General features: G+C 37.2%; 1 protein-coding gene across 1 annotated transcript; it reads right to left on the minus strand.

The window, feature by feature from the left end:
• Positions 1–21,410: 21,410 nt before the first annotated feature.
• Positions 21,411–21,929, minus strand: LOC104446280 (beta-amyrin 6-beta-monooxygenase-like). The gene has a single exon (XM_039313372.1). The coding sequence runs from the start codon at positions 21,927–21,929 to the stop codon at positions 21,411–21,413; it is 519 nt and encodes a 172-aa protein (XP_039169306.1).
• Between the last annotated feature and the right edge of the window lie 4,680 nt (positions 21,930–26,609).

Consider the following 26,609-nt stretch of genomic DNA (forward strand, 5'->3'; position numbering starts at 1 on the left):
TGAGTAGTTTGAACCATATGATAAGAACGTCTTGCAAATAGAAATCACTAATCGGTTTGTATAAAAAAAAGAAGACGTAAGCAAAAATATTTAAGAAACTTTTTAGATCGCTTATAGTTTGGTTTGTGATGTTTTATGAGATTATTCTTTTTCAACATTTTGCAAGAGATGGATATCATCTGACAATTTTTAGATTTAGAACACCTGAGAAGCATTTCGCCCATAAAATCACTTTTAAAAAAAATAAAAATAAAAATAAGAGAAAACTGTAAAAGGTATACGGTAGTTTGTGGCATAGTTCTTCTCTGTGGATTTAAATTTTCTCTCCTAATTATGCTCGCATAATTCTTATGTTTTTCTCAAAATTTTCCACCCAAATTATTTTCTCTACTAAACATGGCAAATTGAACTTCAAGTTCCCAAGAGTGTGTGTTTCGTCCCCTTTTTTGGAAATTCTGTTGATGATGAACTTGGATTCTGAACTGAATGAGAGTTGAAAATTTGATTACTGATGTCCAAATTGGAGGTCTTCATCTTTATCCTTTCTCGTTTATATGTTTCTTTTGGTTCTATATGATAAAGTTAATTATGTGCATTTTAAAATTCTAATTCCTGGCTCATTGATGTTACAGCTTATGCAATTTTAAAGCCAAAGCAAGTGATGATATCACAGCGAATGAGCAGTAATAATATCGGTCAAAATATTTTGCTCTTCTTTCCATTCTCTTCTTTCTTATATGCATTTGAGGAGGCAAGCATTGTGGAAAAGTTATATATTTCATGTTCTTTTGTTTCGTGAAAATCATTATAAAATTTTGCGTTAACCTTTCTGTAAATTCCCCTTGTTAAACGTAATTGTACCATCTTATAACCAAGATTTGTCGATGTTGACAACTCGAAAACGTCTGGAGGTATTCATCTCTAGTCTCGTCTATTGGTTGGCGTGGAAGCTTCAATTCAAAGTGGATCAGCTTTGGGTAATTTAACATTATAAACCGCATGAAAAACATGATTCTTTTTTTCTAAGAAAAAAATATTTTTAAACAATATTTTTTAATGCGTATATTGCCCTAACTTTCCGTGTTGTCCATACGTTAATCTATTTTTCAGTTGGCTATCTTCGCTGAAGTCATCAATTTATCAATTATGAGGGTGTGAAGTCAAAGCCAATCACATAATGTCTTGAGTCTGTTAGACGGAGCCCCATACACATGAATCATGACATATTTGTTTTATCTTTTGTGATACACGTTCTACCTTTTGATTCAATTAATTAGCACAACACGAGAAAACCATCCTATCCATGTGAATTAAGTAATACTGTATCCAAGCGGTGACCGACAGATTGCGTCACCTCTTCCGTCACAAGTAGGTGCAATCCCGCTGCGACCGATTTGAGGGCACGAGCCAGACTCGGTGACTCAGCCACAAAGAGAAACGCCATTGTGGGTCGATCCTGGCAATGCGAGGGGCAACTGTGGCTGCTATCCTCAACGTTGTCATCGTCATGGAGGCACCACCTTTGGTTGGGGGAGGGAGGGAGGGACCGTTGGGTTTCAAACTCCAAAGTGTGCACCCACAGATGCTTGAAACGAGCAGTGGTGTTGTAAGGGCACTTACGGTTAGTCTTTCCGACAAAACAGTAGCAAATAATTTCGAGCTAGCAAACAATTTAAGCAAAATGAGCAAGCAGGAGTGTTGCTACACATTTGACTGCCCATTTTTGTTCAAACACCAGTGTGCTTTTGTGCAAAGATTAATTTTCTTTGAAGGGATGATCGGCAAAAACAAAATGACCATAAATTGGAGAAGGGAAAGCCAAGATTGTCCGAATCAATTTTACCTTTAAGTTTCTTCCGGGAATGAAAGACAAGAAAGAGCATGAAAACCAGGTCATGCGACAAAATTAAGTACGATACATAATCAGATCACTTGCTGCACTGCATTCAGAGAACATTGCAAAGAATTCTTGAGAGAGTTTCGATTCTTCCTCCACGACTGATGTAGAAAATTTGTTGGCACGCAATTTTTTTATTTATTTATCGGGACATTCAATCTTTAGCTTTGTATTTTGTGAAAGCGAATCATGCGTTGTTTGAAAGTCCTTGCCCTAAATTGCCCTCATTATCATAAAACATCTACTTCAATGATTCTACGTTCTAGGATCCTCTACTTTGGTCTTAAGCTTATTGGGGGCGATTCTGGGGTCCCATATGAAAAAAAGGACCTCCATCCCATGTGCAATATTGACTGGCTATAGCCAGTTATTTGTAGTTTACTTTGGTTGTAGACAGTTGTGAATTAAAAGTGTAAGATAATTTTTGAATTTGCAAATATCTAAAAACATAAGGTTAATTTAACGATGATGAAACTAATTTTGTGAACATGGCATATAACTTACAAACATCATTTGGCATTTATGATACAATAAGGTACGTCACTACGATTAGGTTTTGTTGACAATTTACCAAGAATTTTGACCCCAAAAAAAAAAACAATTTACTAAGAATGAGTATAATTAAGATCATCAAGGATTAGCACTCGCTCAATTTACTAATTATAAGAGAAATTACAAGTTGAAAGGTGAATTATTTCCTATATGATAAATTACTATTTGGAATTATTTATTATAAAGTAGAATACTGTCTTAGGAAATGTTACTACTTTTAAAGTAAATTACACAGTTTGTAACTTGAGAATGCTTACACTTAGTAATTTCCTTATAACATAGTAAGTTACCTCAAACCATTACATGTGATATATTAGTTGGTTGACCTAAAGCTATGATGAATGGCTGAACTCCTCACCAATTAATTGCACTTATCGTTCGTAATATTTTATTAAAAATAGAAACATTCCTTTACACTTCGTTTGCTGGGGATGTTTTCACTAGAAATTATCTAATATTAATGTAATTGCTTTATATAGTCATAATTGGTAGTTCGTTATTTTTTGTATTTTTCCATTATTAATAGTGAATTCCCTTTATATTTCATAACTCGACAATAATATTCCTGAGTAACTGTGCTACAATGGTGTAATTTTTCTCAACATGCCATAACTCGTTGTTCCTGTCCTTAATAATTATATCTCCAACAATTGTAATTTTACTGAAATTGCCATCATCTTAATAGTACCAGTAGTTACTACATTCATTTTTTGCATAGTAATTTACTATAAAGTTTGTAACGAGAATGCTTTGATGGTAAATTACCGTCTTAAAAGATTATTACTTTGATAATAGGTTATTTATTTTGTAACGTGAGAATGCTTACAATCGTATTAAAATTGTAATTTCCTTGCAAGATTACCTCAAACCATGGCGTGTGATATATTATTTGGTAATTATAATTCCTCGTAATCTGATTGCACCTATTATTCTTAAAATTGTATTAAAATTGTAACATTTATATACATCACTCAACTCGGGGATGTTGTCACTAGTTATCCAGTCATATTATAATTTTCATCAATTAGTCAAAGTCGGTAGTTCGTTATTTTTCCATTATTAACAATAACTTGCTTCTGTACTTCGTAACTCGTCAGATCATGACTTGTAGGGTCATTATGATTCTTATAAGTGGTCTTCTTTTAAAGCAGGGTCAGATCTTCACGAGATTGTGATGTTGACCATGTGAGTTGCAATGACTTCCACGGCAGCAACTTATGCCATCTTTATTTTCACACTAGATAGCAAAAGGAATACTGCATATGAAATAGTTGGGTTGGCAGGGTTGGCATGGGCTTTATTGATGGCTTTAGTTTTCCTATGCCACCTTGTATGATTAATGGACGTTTTTGGACATTATATGGTTTTTCCCACATTGGGCTTTCCATGTTATATCCTTGGTATTGTTATTTTTTGTTTACTTATCATTTCAGCATTATATTTGCATATTGTGAGGATAAATATTGCTATTTGTTGTTGGGGATTAAAAGAATTTCAGTTGATTTAGTTTCAGGAGACAAATTGATCCTAGATTATGTTTGGCTCACGGTGAATTATTATCACTGATTCTCCCCAATAAAGTGGTTTCAAAGCTAGAGTTGAGAAACTAGTTATTAATGGAGAAAACTAGCAACTCTATGTTTAAGTTAAATGCCTCGAATTATTCTATTTGAAAGCCTCGGATGGAAGACGTGTTATATTATAAAGACTTGTTTGATCTGATTGAGGGTGATTAAGTCAAAGGAGATAAGGAGACAAAGAATGGAAGAAAATGAATTGGAAAATAGTTGGATTTATTCGACAATGGATTGATGATATTATGTTCCGTCATATTGCTGAAGAAACGAAAGTGGATATTTTGTGGAAGAAATTACAAGATCTCTATAAGAGGAAAACTCCACAAACTAAAGTTTTTTCTAGTTAAACAACTTGTAAATTTGAGATATAAGAAAGGGAGTAGCATGTCAGAACACTTGGGTGAATTTCAAGATATTGCAAATCAATTAACAAATCTTGAGATCGATCTTGATGATGAGTTGCAAGCATGCTTATTATTTGATACTCTTCCAAATAGTTTGGACATCTTGGTTGTGGTGTTAAAATAATTCAGCTCCTTATGGTGTGCATCCTATGACTATGGTTAAAGAAAGCTTATTCAATAATTATGCTTCTACTTGTCATAGAAAATAGGGTGAGTCGTCAATCAAGAAGGTTCCAAAGAAATGATAATTGCAACAAGTCAAGAGGAAAGCCGAAATCAAGACTAAGGAGGAGTATGAAGCGTTACAATTATAGTAAGATAGGACATTATGCAAAAAAGTGTTAGTTGCCAAAGAAAGATAAATCTCATGATAGAAATGGAGATTGAAAGAAAGAAGAGAAACAAGTTACAAAGACAGTTGCATCCGATAGAGATATTGTGTTCGTATGTAACGACGGATGTATGAACTTTACACACCAAGACTTTATGTGGGTTGTTGATTCCATGGCTTCTTTTCATGTCACTTCATGATGTAATTACTTTGCTTCGTATCATGGTGGTGATTTTGGTTGTGTTAAGATGGGAAATAGTCGTGTTTCTAAGGTTATTAGCATGGAAGATGTTTATTTGGAAATTGATGTCAGATGCAATTTGCTTTTAAAAAATGTGAGACACGTTATGGATATTCGACTTCACTTGATCTCCATGGGTGTCTTAGATGATAATGGTTATTGCAATTCCTTCTTTGACAACTAAAGATTCCATATTAGTGGCAATAGGTAAGAAGACAAGCTTTTTCTATACCATGCAAACTAACTTGATTAAATGAGAGGTAAAAGCAATGGAGGATTCCTCAATTGATTTGTGGCATATGAGCCTTGGTCATCTTTGCGAGAAAGGGCTTAACACTCTTGCTAGGAAGAATCTTCTACCATTGAAAGAGAGAAATTTGAAGGATGCACTCATTGCCTTACGAGTTAACAACACAGATTATCATTTCATAGTTCCTCTCCACACACAAAATAAAATGTGTTTGATTTAGTTCATACTAATAGTTGTTGCATGGATGCTAGAACACTTATAGGTGCATTATATTTTGTGACATTTATTGATGATTGCTCTAGAAAAATATGGATTGTTACTTTGAAATCTAAAGATCAGATGCTTGCGGCTTTCAAACAATTTCATGTCAACATGAAAAGAGAAACTAGGAAGAAGTTTAAATGTATTTGAACTGACAACAGTGGTGAATATAGAGGCCCGTTTGAATATTATTGCAAGGATTGTGGTATCAAGTTTAAGAAAACTATTCCAAAGATACCACAACAAAATGGAGTAGCGGAGAGAATGAACCAAACAATAAATGATAGCATTTGGTGTATGCTCTCATCCGAGGTTGCCTAATCCATTTTGGGGTATAGCAATGAGAATGATAGTACTTAATAAATCTTTCTCCATCATTTCCTCTAAAGAAGAATATTCCGCAAAAAGTTTGGAATCGCAAAAATATTTCCTACAATCATCTAAAAATGTTCGATTGTCAGGCATTTGTGCATATTCCAATAGATGAAAGATCCAAACTTGATAATAAGTCTAAACAGTGTATCTTCTTAGGTTTTGGACATGAAGAGTTTGGCTACAAGTTATAGGATCCAATTGCAAATAAAGTCATTAGAAGTCAGGATGTGATGTTCTTTGAGTATCAAATTATTGAAGACATTGACAAGGCAGAGAGACTAAAGAATATAACTCAACATTCGGTTAATTTCAACCCAAATCCTCCTGCCATTGGTGGAAATCATGGTGAAATGCATGGAAATCATGAAGATGGTGTATCCTCACATAATGTTAATTCTTCAGTTGAGATAGGTGAAATAGTTAAGCAAGAGCAGCCCATTGAATCAATTGAGCCAGTTGAGCAAGGGCTACCTACCCTACCTCAAGTTAGAATATCTGAAAGAGAGTATAGACCTTCTAAAAAATATTTGACTCATTGATGTAGGAGAGCTAGAAACTTATGAAGAGGTTATGTCATGTGAACGAAAGAATGAGTGGCATGAAGTTATGCAAGAGGAGCTTAAATTCTTACATGAGAACCGCATATTTGAATTGGTGAAATTGAACAACTTCATGTAAAGGCAGTTTTTCTTCATAGAGACCTAAAAGAAGAAATATATATGAAGCAACCGAAGGGTTTTGAAGTTGAAGGCAATGAGTGTCTTGTATGTAGATTGAGAAATAACTTATATGATCTAAAGCAAATGCCAAAGAAATTTGAATTATTCATGGAAGAATAAGGATATGGTAAGAAAACTTTGATCATTGTGTCTTTATACAAAGATTTTCAAATAATGATTTCTTATCCTTCTACTTATGTGGAAGACATGTTGATAATTGGGCATGATGCTAAGAAAATCAAGAGCTTGAAAAATGAGTTGAGTAAAGTTTTAGGCCCAGCCAAGCAAATCTTATGCAGACGAATCACTCGTGATTGGAAGAATAAGAAACTTTAGTTATCTCAAGAGAGATACATCGAAAAGGTGCTTAAAAGATTTAACATAAGTTCATATAAACCAGTAAGTACTCCATTTGCAGGTCATTTCAAGTTGAATAGTAATGAGTGTCCAAGTGAGAAAGAGAATAAAGAGATGAAGGAAATTCTTTATGCATCGGCCATAGGTAGTTTGATGTCCGTCATGATTTGTACAAGACCTAATATTGCTCATGTAGTTGGTGTTGTAAGTAAATCTCTCTTAAATCCAAGTAAGGAGCATTTGACCGATGTTAAATGGATTTTAATATATCTTAGAGGCACTTCTGCACTTTGCTTGTATTATGAAAATGTGAAGCCTTAGTTGAGTGACTATTTGGATGCAAATTATGCCGGTGATGTTGATTCGCGAAAGTCCATGCCAGGTCACAGAATGATTTTTGCAAAGAGAGATGTTTCATGACAATCAAGATTACAAAAATATATTGCTTTGTCCGCAACGGAAGCAAAGTATGTTACTATTACCAAAGGAGGAAAAAAAACTCTTGTGGATACAAAATTCCTATAAGAGTTGGGTTTGAAGTAAGAGAAGCTTGTTCTATATTGTGATAGCATGAGTGCTCTCTATTTTAGCAAAAATCCGGTATTGCATTCAAGATTGAAGCATGTTAATGTCAAATATAATTGAATCCAAGAGAAGTTAGAAGAGAAGCTCTTCCTACTTGAGAAAGTTCACACTGACAACAATGGATCCGACATGATGACCAAAGTATTGCCCGTAATGAAGCTTAACTCTTATAGAAGAAAAGCAATCATGATAGATCTTCCCACATGAGGCGGAAGGGGAGATTTGTTAGCTAAGTCCATCTCATTTGTGGGGCCCAATCAATATGTACATAAAAAGAAAAAAAAAGAAAAAAAGAAAGAGAAGTGGCTTCGTGCGTGAGTGCGCCCAAAAAGTGAGGAGAGGGAGAGAAAAAACAGAAACTACCAATTAAAAGGCCAAACGTTAATGGAGTCGGCTCAAATTTGAATATGTTGTTCGTGAGACTGACAGTTATGATTTGATGGTTTTCGTTCATTGAGAATTGCCTCCGAATTCTCCAATTGTAGTTAGGGTTTTCTTGATTCAATTTTGTTTATCCACCTATGGGGTGAGAAAATATGGTTGTAATATCAATGTTAAGCCTCTAGTGTGTGACTAGAGAATAATACTTTGTGCATCCTACTATTCTTAGTAAGTAATGGATGGTTTTGGGCGGCCCGTGTTTTTTCCCGCATTGGTTTTTCCACATTATTTTAGCATTATATTTGCATATTGTGATGATATATATTGCTAATTGTTGCTAAGGGTTAAGAGAGTTTCGATTGATTTAGTTTCGGGGGAGAAATTAATCATGGATTTGTTTGGCTCGTGGTGAGTTATTGTCCCCAATTCTCCCCCATAGTTTTAAGCATGTTGAATTTATGTAAAGGATGGGGCTTACATATATAATGAATGGATTTTTACTAGACTTGATTTGTGGTAGTTACCACTAAAGAAAATGCTATGGTAGTAGGATATCACATCGGATTTAAAGTAAAAAAATTCTCAACCATGGAATCAATTTTGTGTAACTAAGCATGTTAAAGCGGTAATTTATTGATGTTAAGGAAGTTTATTATAATAAAATTGTAATTTTTTTAATTAATAAAGGGAAATTATGACAAACAAGGATTATTACTAATGCATCGGCTCAGTTGATTACGAACTTAGCAAGAAAATTTGATTGCTTAAGTAAAGTTTCTAAGAGTAGGGAAAGAGAAGTTGCGGTCATGAAGACCTTTGAGTTTATGATAACTTGAGGCAAATTATTGTCTCCAAAGGTAGATCACAATAATTTTGAAGGTGTTTTTTCCATTGATTGAAATTATTTTCTTCTACTAGTTTATTTTATGTGAAGTAAATGACGAAAAATCCAAAAAACTTTTTTTTTATTGAAGATTGTTTTCCATGAAATGAATGGAGTTTTAATCTTTTAACAACAGAATTAGGTAAAGAAATTTTTTTTCTTTTAAGATATCGAAAGGATTCACAACCGCCGCACCCATCGCTAGGTACATATTAGGGCATGTTTGGTTGGGTCACCCCTTGGATTTTGATCATGTTATTTGATGGCTACAGTGAGGACTTCTATGATGCTGTGGTGTGTTATGACTTCTTCTATTCAAGATTCTTTATCTGGAATGCACCACCATAAGGGTTCAACCAATAGAATACTAAGCCTAGACTTAGCTTGACTCTATCAAGTCCATAACAATTCGCAACTAAAGGTTCGAGCTCTTAAACATACAAATTGATTTCATTTTGGAGTCACCACTATTTAATTTCTTTAAGGATCAATTGGAAACCCAAGTATCGAGAGATATACTTTAGCTCCAACATATTAGAGGTTATAGATTTGGGAACTTAATTACGCGAGATTATTCTAACATCCTTTGGATGCCTTTTTTTTTTTTTCCAAAAAATGTTTTCAAGCAGCATTAGTTGACTTTAATTTACTCCCTAATATGTGAGATGATTATGCGAATGCACAACTATTATTTAACACTCGATAATCAATACGTTAAATAAATTGCAAAGAAATGGATGAATTACATACCTCAAAGTAATGTAAGACACTGTAATGTTAGCTAGAAAATCAACATGACATGCAATTTCTAATTAAATAAACCTAGCATACAAGCTATATGACATGCGATTTTAAATGAATGACCTAACTCTAATGACGGGCAATAATTAATATTTAAGTACTCTAACATGGCATGCAATCTTCAACATGCAATTTCCAAATAAGGGTCAAATTAATATGCAATTATTCTAACATGTCATGCATTTAATTTAATGACCTTAAACATGTAATTATTAAATGACTTGTAGTTTGTGAACATAATTCTACATGACATGCACAATATATATTTTATTTTTATTAAAAATACCGATTATTTAAACATGCAATATTATCTATAGAAAGGAATCTAATCCATCGAAGATGATATTTTTTATATTTTTCACAGAAATTCGAAATTAGAAATTACTCTAAATTAAATATCAAGATTAAAATAATATCTAACTTGAACTAGGATGTAATCTACGTTAAATTCCTATTCAAATTGCAATACAACTTTAATCTTATAGAATTAAAGTAAACACTATCAGTACGCATCAACATCGCGACACCTCTGCTTCTTGGAATTTTTCCTTCGGAAACTGAACTCGTTTTTTGTTTTATTATTACTTTTCTTAGAAGGCAATAATAAATTCATAGATTGCTATCTGGGTTTCTCTCGAAATGTAGAGTCCTCTCTCTCGACATGCAGAGTTTTTGTTCTGTACTTTTTTCTGGGTTTCTCCGCATTGATCGACTTTCCTCGCGGTTAAACCCTTCTTCACTCTTCTTCGTTTCTCTGTCCCGTGTTCTTACATTTTCACTCAGCATTCCCATCCTTTCTCAGTAGATGATGTTTCTCAACGTCGCTTTTCTCCTACCAGTCCACTTACTGGGTTTTGCTTCTGTTGGTCTTATCGGAGCTTGCATGTCGACTTGATCACCATTACTAGACAGTTTCCAGTTATGAATACATCCCAATCTCCGGAAAATGTTCGCCTTGCTGCCTTATGCCATCGACTTGGCCGACTCTGGTCTGAAGCAGATGTGGACGTCTGGGATGATGAAATATCTCCGGAAAAGATGCAAGCATGCAAGGCAACATTAGTGGGTAAAATCCTGTCTGATTCATCAGTAAATTTTCAAGCTTTACAGAATACGTTAAAACGTGTATGGCGTAATGAACATGTGCAAATTTCCCAACCCGAAGAAGGTATGTATGTTTTTACTTTCAATTCTGAAAATGAACGGCAAAGGATCTTACATAGTGGCCATTGGCTGTTTGGGCACAACCTTCTGATACTGAAACCGTGGTTGCCGAATACGCCTCTTCATTGCTATGATTTCACCACATGTGAATTCTGGGTGCAAATATTTGGCCTCCCTCTGGAAAGATGTACCGAGAGAATGTTCGCCAAGGCGGCTCGACATGTTGGTCAGGTTCAGGAAGTGAACCTAGCAAATAAAGAGAATTCATTTGTTAAAACAGGGCGGGTACGAGTGAAGATTAACCTTCAAGAACCATTGAAATCTGGTAAGCTACTCAAAGTGGAGGGACAGAATATATGGATTGATTACAAATATGAGCGATTATCTGACTATTGTTACTCTTGTGGTATCTTGGGCCATTATGCAACTCAATGTCCAAATATTCCCTTTGATGAGGCCAAGACGGAAGGGAAAGATCAGCTGTCCTATGGTCCCTGGTTAAGGGCTGAGGTAAGAGTTCACATCCATTACGGAAAGCCTTTTATGAGAAATTACCGGACCAAAATGAAGTTGAAGAAGTTATACCAGAAACTCCACCGCCATTACCTTTATTACTTCCTGCAGCACCTTCATACACCAAGGAGCAACCCCCATCTGTGGAGATTACTACCACACAGAACCTTCAGAGTAATCCATTGCCTACCCTGCATATTCCCTCTATGGCCGAACCTCTTCCAAAAGCACCTGTGTTGAATAGCAAGAAGCTAAAAACTCCTTCCATGGCGGTAAAGGCTAGTCCTACTAAAAAAACAAAGCGTTACAATCCTTATGGGTCTACTTCTTTTGTTCCTGCACCTTTTGATGATTCTCTCCTTATGGATGCCCCTATATATGCAGCTGAAGGGGCAGACACAAGGGCTGTGGTGGCTTGCCCTAAACAGCCACCGCCAGCACAATGAAAATTATAAGTTGGAATTGTCAGGGGCTGGGCAACCCTCTGACAATTCAAGCGTTAAAGGACCTAGTGGTCCATGATCGGCCTGATATTATCTTTTTGATGGAAACTAAAAACCAGGAACCAGTTATCAAGAGATTACAAAGAAGACTTCAATATCATAATAGTTTTGTGATTAATCCCCAAGGTCTGGCTGGTGGCTTGGTTCTTTTTTGGAATGACCAGGTTAATATTACTATCCACTCTCATGATCCTCATTATATTGATACTATCTGTTCAGATGTGTTGCAAAGGACAACTATGGGTATTACCTTTCTACATGCTCCAGCAGTTTTTACTCAGCGTCAATTTCTTTGGACAACTTTGCGTCATCTTAGTCATCTACATACCCTACCTTGGGTGTGTATCGGGGATTTTAATGAAATTTTGAATCACTGGGAGAAAGGTGGGAAAACGCTTACCTCAGCAACATCGTTTACAATCCTTTAGAGATTTATTAAATGACTGCGCTCTGATGGATCTTGACACCAAGGGCTGTGCCTACACTTGGGTGAACAATAGAAATGGTGAGGAAGCTGTTAAGGAAAGAATAGACAGAGCTGTATGCACAATGGGATGGCGATTAACCTATCCGGAAGCAGAAGTTTACGCTTTACCTGCTATAGGATCTGATCATTGTCCACTATTTTTAACGACTGAAGTTAAACAAAACAGGCGGAAAAAGCGGTTCACCTTTGAATCCTTTTGGCTTCAAGATGATGAATGCCACCGGGTGGTCTCAGAAGCATGGTCCTCAACCTCATGTCACCCTTTCAGCATCTCCAAAAAATTGCAGCTGACAACCACAGCTTTATCTCAGTGGAGTCGAAGGAAGTTTACGGCTGGTCATCAACAGATAGATCTTTTAAAGCAGCATCTTCAGTACCATATCAATCAACCTGCGTGCAATTATAATACCAGTCGGGTTAAATCGCTGAAGGATCAGATTCAGAAAATATGGATACAGGAAGATCACTACTGGGCAATGCGCTCTCGTATCAACTGGTTGAGGGGGATCGAAATACGAAATTTTTTCATGCTACAACACTTCAACGAAGGAAGCGAAACAGAATCAGCATGCTCAAAGATGTAAACGAGGACTGGATTCGGGACCCAAGTCAGGTGAGGCGCATGACTAATTGTTATTTTCAGAACCTCTATTCTACTACTGGTCATCGAGACTATGGCCCTACTTTAATGAAATGTCCACAGATAGTGACAGAGGTAATGAACGATCATTTAATCGCTGATGTAACAAGAGAGGAAGTCCAGCTAGCTACATTCCAATTGGGATCAACAAAAGCTCCAGGACCTGACGGTTTTCATGGCCTCTTTTATCATAGTCATTGGAATATACTTCAGGATGATGTTTTTAGCACAGTGCAAAATTTTTAATTACGGTGTGTTGCCCGTAGAAATTAACAGAAACTTCTATATGTCTGATTCCTAAAGTACCGAATCCAGAGAGGTTAGATCAATTTCGCCCCATCAGTTTATGTAATTTTCTATACAAGATTATTTCCAAAGTCCTAGCAAATCGATTAAAGTGCTGTCTCCCAGATTTGATTGCCACAGAACAGAGTGCTTTTGTGTCAGGCAGACAAATCCAGGACAACATTATGATAGTTCAAGAGGTCTTACATCAATTTAGAATTCGTCAGAGAAAGAAGCAATTTCAGGCGATCCTAAAACTGGACATGCAGAAAGCCTATGATAGGATTGAGTGGGACTTCTTAGAAGACTATTTGCGACAGATTGGTTTTCACGATCGATGGGTGTTATGGTTGATGCAATGTGTTAAAACTACCTCTCTTAGTGTCAAACTTAACGGCGAAGATCTACCTTACTTCAAACCAACCAGGGGAATTAGGCAGGGAGATCCTCTTTCACCTTACTTATTTATACTCGTGGCTAACATGCTGTCCAATCTTATCCAGCAAGCTATTACTATGGGTCATCTCCGAGGACTGAAACTTAACAGGTGCTGTCCTGTTTTATCCCATCTGTTCTTTGCTGATGATGCGATCTTTTTTCTAGATGGTAAAATTCAGGAGTGTCACAACTTGGCTAGCATCTTAAATGAGTACTGTAGTGCAACAGGACAGCAGATAAATCGAAACAAATCAGGTCTGTTTGGTAGCAAAAATTGTCCTATGTCTCTCAAGTTAAATATGGCTGGAGAATTAAGAGTTCCAATTCTTGATAAAACCGGAAAATATCTAGGCCTCCCCTCAGACTGGGGATCCTCAAAGAGAGAGATGTTTGCTTGGATTCATACACGAGTGAATGCTAAATTGGCAGGGTGGAAAGAACAATTGATTTCCAAAGGAGGGAAGGAGGTTCTATTGAAATCTGTGATTCAAGCTATACCTCAGTATGCGATGTCCATTTTTAAGATTCCTACCTCGATATGTAAGTCTGTTGAACAGAAAATAGCCAAATTTTGGTGGCAACATACAAGTAATAAAGCTGGAATTCACTGGAAGTCCTGGGATATCCTAAAAGAGAGGAAAAGTACAGGGGGGTTTGGTTTTCGGGACTTATTATCTTTTAATAAAGCTCTTCTGGGAAGGCAGGCCTGGAGAATGTTTCAACATCCTTTCTCTTTGTGGTGCAAATTTTTCAAAGCTTTATACTTTCCTTCTACAGATTTTTGGCATGCTGCACAGGGATCCCGACCATCTTGGGGCTGGCGAAGTCTTCTAATGGGCCGTGACTCAATTATTCCTACGTTGTGTTGGTCAGTCGGCAATGGACAGAACATTAATGTTAGACAAGACAAATGGCTACCTATGGGAATCCTATGTGGACCATCTAACAGGGAGGAACCGAAAACAGTTGCAGGTTTTATAAACACAGAACAAAATGCATGGAACAACCAGCTTCTCAACCGTACATTCGATGAGCCTATTGTTAAAGCAATTATGGATATTAAATTATGGCCAGCATCTACTGAAGACAGAATTGTATGGACAGCAACTGTTGATGGACAATATACAGTAAAGAGTGCTTATCAAGTCATACACAAATCAGAGGCTACACAGGTAGATTCTCGCCCGTCCTCATCTTATATTACACCCCGTCATCTTTGGAAGCAAATCTGGAAAACTAAGACAGATCCTAAAATCCGTATCTTCCTCTGGTCTATTAGTCAAAATGCGATTCCTACCAAGTCTAATCTGTTCCGTCGCCGAATCATCAATGATCCTTGCTGTATTCTCTGTTCTACCCGCTCCCCCGAAACAGTCGAACATTTATTTTTACATTGCCCTTGGACACAACAGATCTGGAGCCATCCTATTGTGCAAGTTAATGTAACAGATTATGCAACACATCGTATTGAAGCTTGGCTTGCAGATATATCACAACAGCAAGGTAACATACCTGATTTTGAGACCATCGCAGCTCTTTTGTGGCGATCCGGGAAGGCCATAAATCATTTTATCTTTCGCCATCAATTGACGAAGCCGGACCAGCTCGTTGATTCCGCTTTGGCTCTCGCTCACCTGCATATTACAGTTCAGCATCCGAATCTGCAGCAGCAACTGAAAAGGGGCATTAAATCGCCGAACCCTAATAATACCTGGATCCCACCGATGCAGGGCACGATCAAAGTGAATATCGATGGTGCTTTTCCTATTGCAGAAAATTGGGGCGCGATCTCCAGCATCATACGGGATCATCACGGCAATCTGCTCGGCGGCTTCACCAACAGCGTTCCAGCAAATTCTGCATTTGAAACAGAGACTCGAGCTTTTTTATATACGCTAAAAGATCTTCTGCAACTCGGACATCATCACTCTGACCTGATTATTGAAACCGACTGCCTCACTCTGGTTGAAGCAATCACGCACGAGCGCCTCCCTCCGTGGGAATGCCGTGCCCTTCTTTCCGAGTGCGAAGCGATTTTGCCCTCTTTTTCGAATCTGAAAGTGCAGCACTGCAGACGATCGGCAAATGCCCTAGCTGACTGGGCTGCGAAAGCCCACGGTCGAGGTTCACTCTCTGCGAATTGGGCCTCTGCTCCTCCTCCCTTGTTGTTAGATCTAATATGTAATGAAGCCCTGTTAGCGGGTTGTACTCTTTTCCCTACTTAATGAGGAATATCGTATATCTTCTGACCAAAAAAAAAAAAAAAAAAAGTAAACACTATCTATCCTAAATTCACACAATCTATAAGAACCAATACAACTTTAAATTTCAATACAACGCTCAATTCCCTCACATGCAACACAATCTATAAGAATCTATTTAAATTCTACCTAATCTTTTTATATTTTCATTTGTAGAACCGATAAGATAAAAGATAAGCACCCATCACCAAACGAAATCCACACAATCCGCGAAGGATATATCATCCATTTAAATTTGGGGATAAAATAAATCATTGATCTGATTATGTATAGAATAGAAGATTTTCCTATTTAAATTTGGAAACAAAATAAATTGACAACATCTCATGGGTTGAGATCAAACTGCCATCCATATGCACGCGGGTTAAGAAAAATCGTGGATAGACATATCATTCAAGAATCAATTAAAATCACAATATTTCAAATGAGAAAGCAAAATATTCAAAAATAAAATTACATAAAATTCTTACCTAATTTGAAATATTGTGCGGATACGGTTTCCAAATTGAATTCGACGAACACGAATCGGTTGGCTCGGGACCGACGGGAGTGCTTACTTTGCGGTGGACGGCAGTGTTGCTCGGCCAGCAAGCTGGTGGTGTATCGGTAGAGAGGTACTGTCGGCGGGGGATGATGGACAGCCGTGGAGGTCGCAGGGCTCGCGGCCACCAACTCAAGCACAGCGTCCAGTTGACTACAATGACAACATCGGAACAATACAAAGTAAATGCAAGGGACAAATATCCAACGTGAAATCAACTGCAGAGTTCAATAGGGGGAGAGACGACCAAGGTTCGTGGCGGCAGATCGGAACAGCAGCTTGACGCCGGAACAGGGACAGCGATGCAGCGGCCACGTTGGAACCGGCTTGCTGGACACTCGCTTAGAGCTTGCCGGACAAGCAGCGAAAGGACTCCGTGACCATGGACGCCCCGGAATTCAGTATGGCCGCGAACGTGTTGGAAATCGTTGCTAGCTGCTCGCAAAGTATGTGAATTTCTGAGTAATTTTCTAGAAATTTTTGGAGACAAGTCTTCTCTGGCTTTTGACTTCAGTCATGTTTATATATTCTTCTGAAATTTTTGGAGCTACGAGGTACGAGCGGAGTCAAAATCTTCGCACACGCTCCTTTCCCATCTATAATTTCCTTTAAAAAAAAATTAGAATTTGATTGAAATACATTCTATAAATAAAGCGTAGGTATGGAAAGATGGATCTGAATCCGAAATTATAACCATTCGAGAGAGTTCCTTCTTAGTCTGAGTAAGGTGCAAATCAAGACGTGGTACGAACATTTCGATAAGGCCGACTTCTAAATTTTGCATAAAAAAAAAAAGGAGATTGTGCACAGCATTTCCACATCTAAGAAACATGATTAATTAATTATATTAATCCTTAAGATTGCTTTTCTTAGAAGCATAAACTTAGGTTAATGCGCATGATCTGAAAATCACATAAGGGTGAAAATAAAACTATTCGCAAATAACTTATATCTTCATCGTCTTATTTTATTGACGAATCATTTATTTGGCACAAATATATAAGCTCGAATAACTTATATCCTTCTTGCTCAAAATAATAATAATAATAATAATAATAATAATAATAACTTATATCCTTAATGCGCATTTTATTTTCTATTTTTATTTTCTGTCTTCTTCCCCAATTTCTTCACCGAGACTTCAGCAACGAAGTCTTCGCCGAGAGTCTGCCATTTTCAGACGAACTCTCTTGAACTCCAGCCAGCCCGACGTTGACAGCTGACGTCACCATCTACCACTGGAGCCATCCCGTCAGCCTACTACTCCCGCCGTCGCCGGTCTGTTACCAACGATGACTGGGACAAGCTGATCCTCAAATGGCTAAAATTTCCAGCTAAAACATCATAATCGATTAAAGTTTCCCAAGAGATACAACGAACACATGTACACACAGCGAAGAGAGGGAAACAGGGACTTCACTGTAGCGGACTCAAACCGCGGGCATCGCCGGAAAGGAGGGAGGTCTCCAGCTCGAATGTTTATCCATGACCAATGCCGGAAGTCCATGAACATGCCGCAAAATCGAGAAAAAGATACTAATCAGACATGGTTCAACAAATAAATCAGACAAACGTGCTTCACGCCTAGCCCTGGATACTGATTTTCTGGAAACAGATTTCGACATCTCATTTAGGCAAAACAACAAACAAGTGATATGCGCTTGAATATGACTGTTTCAGATTCAATTTCAGTATCATTCACAGCCTCGACACCATATATGAAGCTCTAAATCATCACTATCCCTCACGGGTCGGTCCCGTTTCGCGAAATTCATTCAGAATTTCGTCGGCGAACCCAGCGTTTCAAGCTTCGGTTCGGTAGGAGAAAACAGGGCAAACTAGATGAAGTTTTTACGTGGTCCGTTCGGTGAGGTGAAATCGCTGGAATCAGAGTCGATGAAGCTCGAAAACATTGTAGGAAGACACCGTTCCTCTGTCCTCCAGACTGCGAACCATTCTAGCTTCGTCCTTTCCGACCAGCCGTGACAAAGATCGGTGGCCGGCGGTCAGAAACGCCCTCAAAAGCCCGAATCTCTGAGAATCGGTCGACTGAGAGAGGATTTTTCGTGATCTTCAGCTTCCACCCCTCAAAAATCCGATCCTCCTCTCTCTATATCTCTATCTCTCCTCTTCCTTGGCCGAACATCTCGACGAAAAAACAAGCCCACAAGGAATAGGAATCTGAAAACGGAATTCTGTTCTCTCTAGCTCAGCTTCTTCTAGAAAATGAAATGGGCTAAGAGGGCGGAGTAGAAAAGAAGGAAAAGGATGGGCTGGAGAAAATTGAGAAACACGAGATTGACTAGGCCGACGAATGGGCGAGGTCAAATTGGTAATGATTACCTTTGTTTACATAATTTTTTTATGTGATATATTTTTTTATTATTTATTTTATTTAATAAAAATAAGGTGTCAACACCTGACAAGTGATGGCTATAGCCACACGACCCGAGCGAGATCTTTCTTGGATTCTCACTACCTGCGAGTGGTGGCCTAAGGTGACCCAGCCCTTTGTCTCACCAAATTCTTATTTGCACTATTGTCTCTTTGTTCCTCTCCATACGGTAGAGACGACGATAGTCATGTTGCAATCACCAAATGCGAGAAAGCGCTAGGCGAACCTTCATGGAGCCACCCTGCCCTCGCCGCCCCAACTCAATATTCAAATATTTTGGTACAATCGATAAAAACGATTCAATCGATGATGACAAAGCACTAATGCGATGCCCCACGTCGGCATTTTCATTTGCATTTCTTTACTAGGACTAATTTGAGCCAAAACAACATATAGATTGGGGACCACCTTAGCAAATATATATTCATTGAAATTGAACAAATCGAAAATGTAGATGGTCAAGTAGTGTTTTCAAGGAAAATTACAAAAAGAAAAAAAAATCTTAAACCAATGCCAATTCAATCCTAATTTTTTTTACTGGATCTTAAACTTTTTTATATTTGTACCAATTCAATTTATTCGGCCAATTTTGGTCTGCAAGCACTTATGTGGATGCCAACCATTTTACGTGGTGTGGCTGATGTTAACATGAACAAATTTTAATAATATTTTGATATTTTTTTTAAAATTTTCTTTTCTTTTCCTTTTTTTTCTTTTTTTTTTCCATTCCCTTCCTTCTATGACCGGCTAGAGGAAGAAGGAAGGGAATGTGGAAAAAATAAAGAGAAAGAAAATGAAAAAAATTGAAAAAATATTAAAATATTATTAAAATTGTCTACATCGTTATTGACTGATTAAAATGGTCGGATTGACTAAGTTGACACAAATAAAAAAATTTTATGACTGAATTGACACAATTGTAGTAGGTTTTAGACTTTTTTGGTAATTTTTCCTATCTTTTTCCCTAAAATATGGAATTTCATGATTTTTCTCAAAAATGATTGGGGTTGAAGTTCTTCAATTGGGATAATCGGTTTACATGATATATAGTAAAATATAATTTATTAATGAAATGATGTTTCTGGACTATAATTAATAAGGGAAAAGTATTTGTAGCTAGTTTTCAATGCAGATTATACTTGAAACTTGGATCCAATTGCTGGGACGAGCACCCTCATTAGAATCATAAAAGAAATTCTTAATAGCTAATAGTATGTATTCACATGTAGAGGATTAAAGACTCCATCAGTGCCATTAATTTTTATACAGAGCTGACTCAATGGGCATAATTTTTTTTCAACCACTTAGATGTCATATCTTCTAAAAAAATGTTCACTTAAATATTATAATTTTCAATTGATCACTCGAGTACTATAATAGCACTTATGGTTGAATTTTTTTAAAATTTATGATACTCAAGTAATTAATTAAAAATTTATATGGAATTCAAGTTATTTGAAAAAATGTCTTGACACTTAAATAAACTTCATACATAAATTATGTCACTCAAATAATCAAAGAAAAAAATATAATGCTCAAATGAGTGCCATACGAAAATTATGACATTTGTAATGTCTATTTCCCCACATGTAGTACATGTGATACATAATCTATGGAATTTCTTTCTTTTTTTTTTCATAGTAGTTAACACTACCCAACGTCTCTATTAGAAAAGATCAAGTGGCAAATCTCAGGTTGTTGATGTTTCGGTTTACTTTTATATTGTAATCCTATTGAAATAAATTAATTGGTAAAAAAAAAGATAATACAAAGCTCACAGAATCCTATGAATATTTTTTTCAGTCGAGACACTGAATATTTTCCCCACATGAAGCACACATGATACATATTCTATGGAATTTCATTTTTATTCCATAGTAGTTAATACTACCTAGCGTCTCTATTAGAAAAGATCAAGTGGCAAATCTCAAGTTGTGGATGTTTCGGTTGCCTTTATATTGTAATCCTATTGAAATAATTTGATTGATAACAAAAAGATAATGCAAAGCTCACAGAATCCTCTGAATATTATTTTTAGTCGAGACATTGATGTTTCTTCTGACATTTGCTATTTAACGAGTATTCACATGATTTTTTCTTTTTTGGTCGAACGAGTATTCACATGTTACTGTTATTTTTCCTTTGCTTTACGAGATAATAATGTCTCCTTCGACTTTCTATTTAACAAGTAGGAGCCTTTCCCACGTTATCGTTCTTCTTTTTGCTTTGTTTAGTCGAGATAATGATTTTCTTTTGGCTTTCTATTTAACCAGTACGGGCCTTTCCCACGTACCTTTTTTAAGTCGAGATACCTTTTTTTGGCTTTGTCAGTCTTTTTGGGATAAGAAGATATTGCCACGACTTTTAACTTTTCTATTGAGATTGAATAAAAATGTCACTCGGAAAATCAATTACTGAATAAAAAAATCCACATACTCTAAGATTGGAAATAGAATCATGTGAAGAAGCCAACGGTATTCAAACTTTGTTTTTTTTTTTTTTTGTAGGTTTTCTATTCTATATCTATTTTTCCTCTCTCCTCCAGACTGCAAAGTTCTTGTTTATGAAACTACGACCAAGAGCAGTTACCTTTGTAAATTTTCTCATAGAGGTGGGGCAAGGAAGCTAGATAGTTTACTATAACAGTGATAGCTGTACTGGTGGTGTCATGACTTGCAATGAGCAATCCAATGATCTTGTTGGATGCATCCATTTCGTAATGAACACTACAGTCATCATCTGCTTCGGTAAGTAATCGAGACAACAAGTCCCTCGCGTTTGCATCTTTTCCTTCCGAAATCTGCTCCTTCCTTTGTCTGATAATGTTCGGAAGCTCTTGCCTTATTACTTTTCCTCCTTCAACTGCTTTGTTGAATGGCGTGCCAGGAACATTGATGGGGCACCGAAGTGAATCCCGGAGCGATACGAGCAAATGGGTCGGTGAATTTGGACACGTCCTTAGGGTCTCAATGTTCATGAACAAGCGACACACCAAAGCAAAGGTATCGTCCTTTGTCATAGGGAACACCTTCACTTCTTCATAAGGAGACCAGTCGCTCTCCAAGTGCTCCCTAGTCATGGAGTCCATGATAGGTATGTAATGTTGGAGAGCCCCTGGTTTCAAAAACTCCGGCAAGAAACTTATGGTTTTGGGGAAGATGACGACCTTCTTCATGGAGGTGGGCCACCAGGTGGTGACGCTCTTGTTCTAGCTAGAGAACAAGGACTTGTTGCAGGAGGCGCTGCAGAACATGGGCATGTCTTCCCCGAGCAGCGAGGTGTTAGCTGGGTTCACTCCTATGTGGAGGAAGCCCGATGTTGCAAGCCCAAAAAGGGCTTGAGCCCATATAATAAGTTATATGAGGAAATAGGGTTTCTCATTATCTATATAAAGAGGTAGCAGCAGAAAAGGAAATAGTACAAGAGAAAAAGAGAAAGCAGAAAATCTGAGGTTTGGGGCAATATCTGATTTACATCAAGCTGGCGTTGGAGGTCGATTCATGGTCCAATTGAGCTGAAATTTTGTCAGCATGTTCGTTGCGCAATTTTATCGAATTTGAACGGTTTGATTTTCGTTTGAAGCTCCATACATCAGGTTTTTCGTGGATTGATCAATACCTGCGTTTTTAGTCAGATTTATCCTTGATCTCTTGTGAAGTTCATGTGTATTGCCAAGAATTATGTTCTTGAGGTGTTTGCTGCTATGTACCTCTAGTATTTGCTAGAGAAGAATAATTTTATTGATAGTGAAGATTTTCGGGTGGACTTCAGTCCCGTGGTTTTTTATCTCCTCACATCGAGGAGGTTTTCCACGTAAAAAATCGTCTTGTGTTCACGTGCTTGGTATTTATTTTACTCTACTATATCAATTCCTATTAGGTTTACACAAGAGGGGAGATTATTTTATTCCCCCGCGTTGATTCGATATTGTTCAAATTATTACCGTTCTCCCATCAGAGTGGTATCAGAGCAACAGGTTATTACTTGATTTTTCTGCCTTGTGTTAAACAATGGAAACGAATACGAGTAGAATGGTTAGACTGAATGGTTCGAATTACCATATCTGGAAAGGGAAGATGGAAGATCTTTTATATGCGAAATATTTTTATTTGCCTGTATTTGCTAAGGAGAAACCAGAGAATAAAACTGATGCTGAATGGTCTATATTTCATCGTCAAGTGTGTGGTTATATCAGGCAGTGGGTAGATGATAATGTTTTAAACCATATTATTGAGGAAACACATGCAAACAGTTTATGGGATAAGCTCGAACAGTTATATGCTCGAAAGACTGAGAATAATAAGTTATTTTTGATAAAACAGATGATGGCTCTGAGATATCATGATGGCACTCGTTTGACTGATCATTTAAATTCTTTTCAAGGAATTATAAATCAGTTGGCTGCGATGGGAATCAAGTTTGATGATGAGATACAAGCACTATGGTTGCTTGGTACTTTGCCAGACTCATGGGAGACGTTCCGAACATCTTTGTCTAATTCAGCCCCGGATGGTACAATTACCATGGATTTAGCCAAGAGTAGTATTTTGAATGAAGAGATGAGAAGGAAGACATAGGGATCGTCCTCTTCACATTCTGATGCCTTGGTTGTTGAGAAAAGGGGGAGAAGTGAGTCTCGAGGTCTGAGAAATAGAGATAAAGTCGAGACAAAAGCAGAGGTAAGTATAATAAATTTGCTAATGTTGAGTGTCATTATTGTCATCAAAAGGGACATATTCAGAGGTTTTGTCGCCAGTTAAAAATGGAGAAACAAAAGGAGAAAGGTAAAGAGAAGAAAATTGATGATAACAGTGATGACAATCCTGTCGCTGCACTTAAAGAAGACTTTCTCACTATTTTTTATGGTGATGTGGTGAATTTTGTTTCTCATGAGACCAGTTGGGTAATTGATAGTGGTGCATCCGTTCATGCTACATCTCGTAGGGATTTCTTTACATCATATAGGTCAGGTGACTTCGGATCTATGAAGATGGGAAACAATGGACTAGCTCAAGCTGTAGGTATCGGTGATGTGTGCCTAGAAACCAGCAATGGCACAAGGTTAGTATTGAATAATGTTAAACATATACCTGATATCTACTTGAATTTGATTTCTACATGCAAGTTGGATGATGAGGGGTATTACAGCACCTTCAATAATGGTCAATGGAAGCTCACCAAAGGTTCTCTTGTTGTGGCTAGAGGTGAAAAATATTCTTTGTTATACATTATGCAGGCAAAGTTCTCCATAGACAAAATTAATGCAGTAGATAGCGAAGATGCAACTGAATTATGGCATAAGAGGCTCAGTCACATCAGTGAGAAGGGTTTGTCAATATTGGCCAAGAAGAAGCTCCTTTCAGGATTGAAAGTTCAGCGCTAAAGAAGTGTGCTCACTGTTTAGCAGGAAAACAAAACAAAGTTGCATTTAAAAGCTCCCTTTCTTCAAGAAAGTCAGATATACTAGATTTAGTGCATTCTGATGTTTGTGGTCCTATGAAAACAAAATCACTTGGTGGCTCTCTTTATTTTGTTACCTTCATAGATGATTTTTCAAGGAAAATTTGGATTTATACCTTGAAAACTAAAAATCAAGTGTTAGATGCTTTTAAGCAATTTCAAGCTTCAGTTAAGAGACAGACTGGAAAGAAATTGAAATGCATTAGAACTGATAACGGGGGAGAGTATATTGGACATTTTGATGAATATTGCAGACAACAAGGTATTCGACATCAAAAGACACCTCCCAAGACGCCTCAGTTAAATGGCTTAGCTGAGAGAATGAACAAAACACTGGTTGAAAGGGTAAGATGCTTACTTTCACAGTCAAAGCTACCTAGATCCTTTTAGGGTGAGGTTTTAAGTACAGTTGTGCATGTATTAAATCTTACTCCATGCGTTCCTTTAGAGTTTGATGTTCCTAATAGAGTTTGGACAGGCAAAGAAGTTTCTTATGATTATTTGCGTGTATTTGGGTGCAAAGCATTTGTGCATGTTCCCAAAGATGAGAGGTCTAAACTTGATGTGAAAACACGACAGTGCATATTTATTGGTTATGGACAGGATATGCTTGGTTACAAATTTTATGATCCACTTGAAAAGAAAATTGTAAGAAGTAGAGACATTGTGTTTATGGAAGATCAAACAATAGAGGATATTGAGAAATCAGAGATGATTTCAGCACCACAGGTTAGTGATAATCTGGTTGATTTAGATCTAGTTTCTCTTACAAATATTCCTACACAGGTTGATGAAGAGCAGTAGGAAGTCAATGTTCCAAATAACGCACATGTTCCTGAACATGTTGAAATAGATAATACTATTCCTGAACTAGAGGCTCAATTAGATGTTCCACTGGATGTTCCAGTCCGGAGATCCATTAGAGACCGACGACCTTCCACTAGGTATTCTGAAGATGAGTGTGTATTATTGACTGATGTAGGTGAACTAGAGTGTTATGCAAAAGCAATAGAAGATGAGTACAAAAGCAATTGGTTTGATGCTATGCGAGATGAGATGCAGTCACTTTATGATAATCATACTTTTGAATTGGTGAAGTTACCTAAAGGTAAAAGAGCTTTGAAGAACAAGTGGGTATATAGGTTGAAGCAAGATGAACATACTTTACAACCACGGTACAAAGCTAGATTGGTTGTTAAGGGATTCGGTCAGAGAAAGGGTATTGACTTTGATGATATATTTTCTCCGGTAGTGAAAATGTCTTATATCTGTGTGGTACTAGGCTTGGCAGCTAGCCTAGATTTAGAAATTGAGCAAATGGATGTTAAAACGGCCTTCCTACATGGTGACTTGGAGGAAGAGATATACATGGAACAACCTGAGGGTTTCAAAGTGAAAGGGAAAGAGGATTATGTGTGCAAATTGAAGAAAAGTCTCTATGGCCTAAAACAAGCATCGAGACAGTGGTATAAGAAATTTGCGTTAGTTATGACAGAACAAGGCTATCAGAAGACTTCCTCGGATAATTGTGTGTTTGTCCAAAAATTTTCTGATGATGACTTTATTATTCTCTTGCTTTATATTGATGATATGCTGATTGTTGGCAGAAATGCTTCAAGAATTGAGTTATTGAAGAAACAATTGAGCAAGTCTTTTGCCATGAAAGACTTGGGCTCGGCGAAGCAGATTCTTGGCATCAGAATTACCCGAGACAGAGATGCTAATAAGTTATTTTTGTAGCAAGAGAAATATATCGAGAAGATCCTTCAGAAATTTTACATGGACAAGGCTAAAGTGGTTAGTACTCCTCTTGCTGCCCACTTTAAGTTAAATATGATGCAAAGTCCTACGACTGATAAAGAGAAAAAAGATATGGAAAGTATTCCATATGCTTCAGCTGTAGAAAGCTTAATGTATACGATGGTATGTACACGCCCAAACTTGGCGCATGCAGTTGGCGTTGTTAGTCGCTATTTGTCAAATCCAGGTAGAGAGCACTGGAATGCAGTGAAGTGGATTATGAGGTATCTTCGGGGAACTTCAAATTTGAAACTCAATTTCGGGACTGGAAAACTTGAGTTAGTTGGATACACAGATTCCGACTTGGCAGGAGATATTGATACTCGTAAATCTACTTCTAGTTATTTGATTTCTTTTGCGGGTGGAGCTGTGTCGTGGAAGTCAAGATTGTAGAAGTGTGTTGCACTTTCTACAACCGAAGCTAAATTTATTGCAGTGACTGAAGCTAGTAAAGAGATGCTATGGATGAAGAAGTTCTTAGAAGAACTTGGGTTCAAGCAAAAGAGGT

The sequence above is a fragment of the Eucalyptus grandis genome, chromosome 5 (genome assembly GCF_016545825.1).
Source record: "Eucalyptus grandis isolate ANBG69807.140 chromosome 5, ASM1654582v1, whole genome shotgun sequence".
In the NCBI taxonomy this organism is placed as follows: Eukaryota; Viridiplantae; Streptophyta; class Magnoliopsida; order Myrtales; family Myrtaceae; genus Eucalyptus; species Eucalyptus grandis.

What these genes read in the sequence shown, in the direction of transcription:
- LOC104446280 (XM_039313372.1), bottom strand. Translation starts at nt 21,929, where the DNA reads ATGGACTCCATGACTAGGGAGCACTTGGAGAGCGACTGGTCTCCTTAT.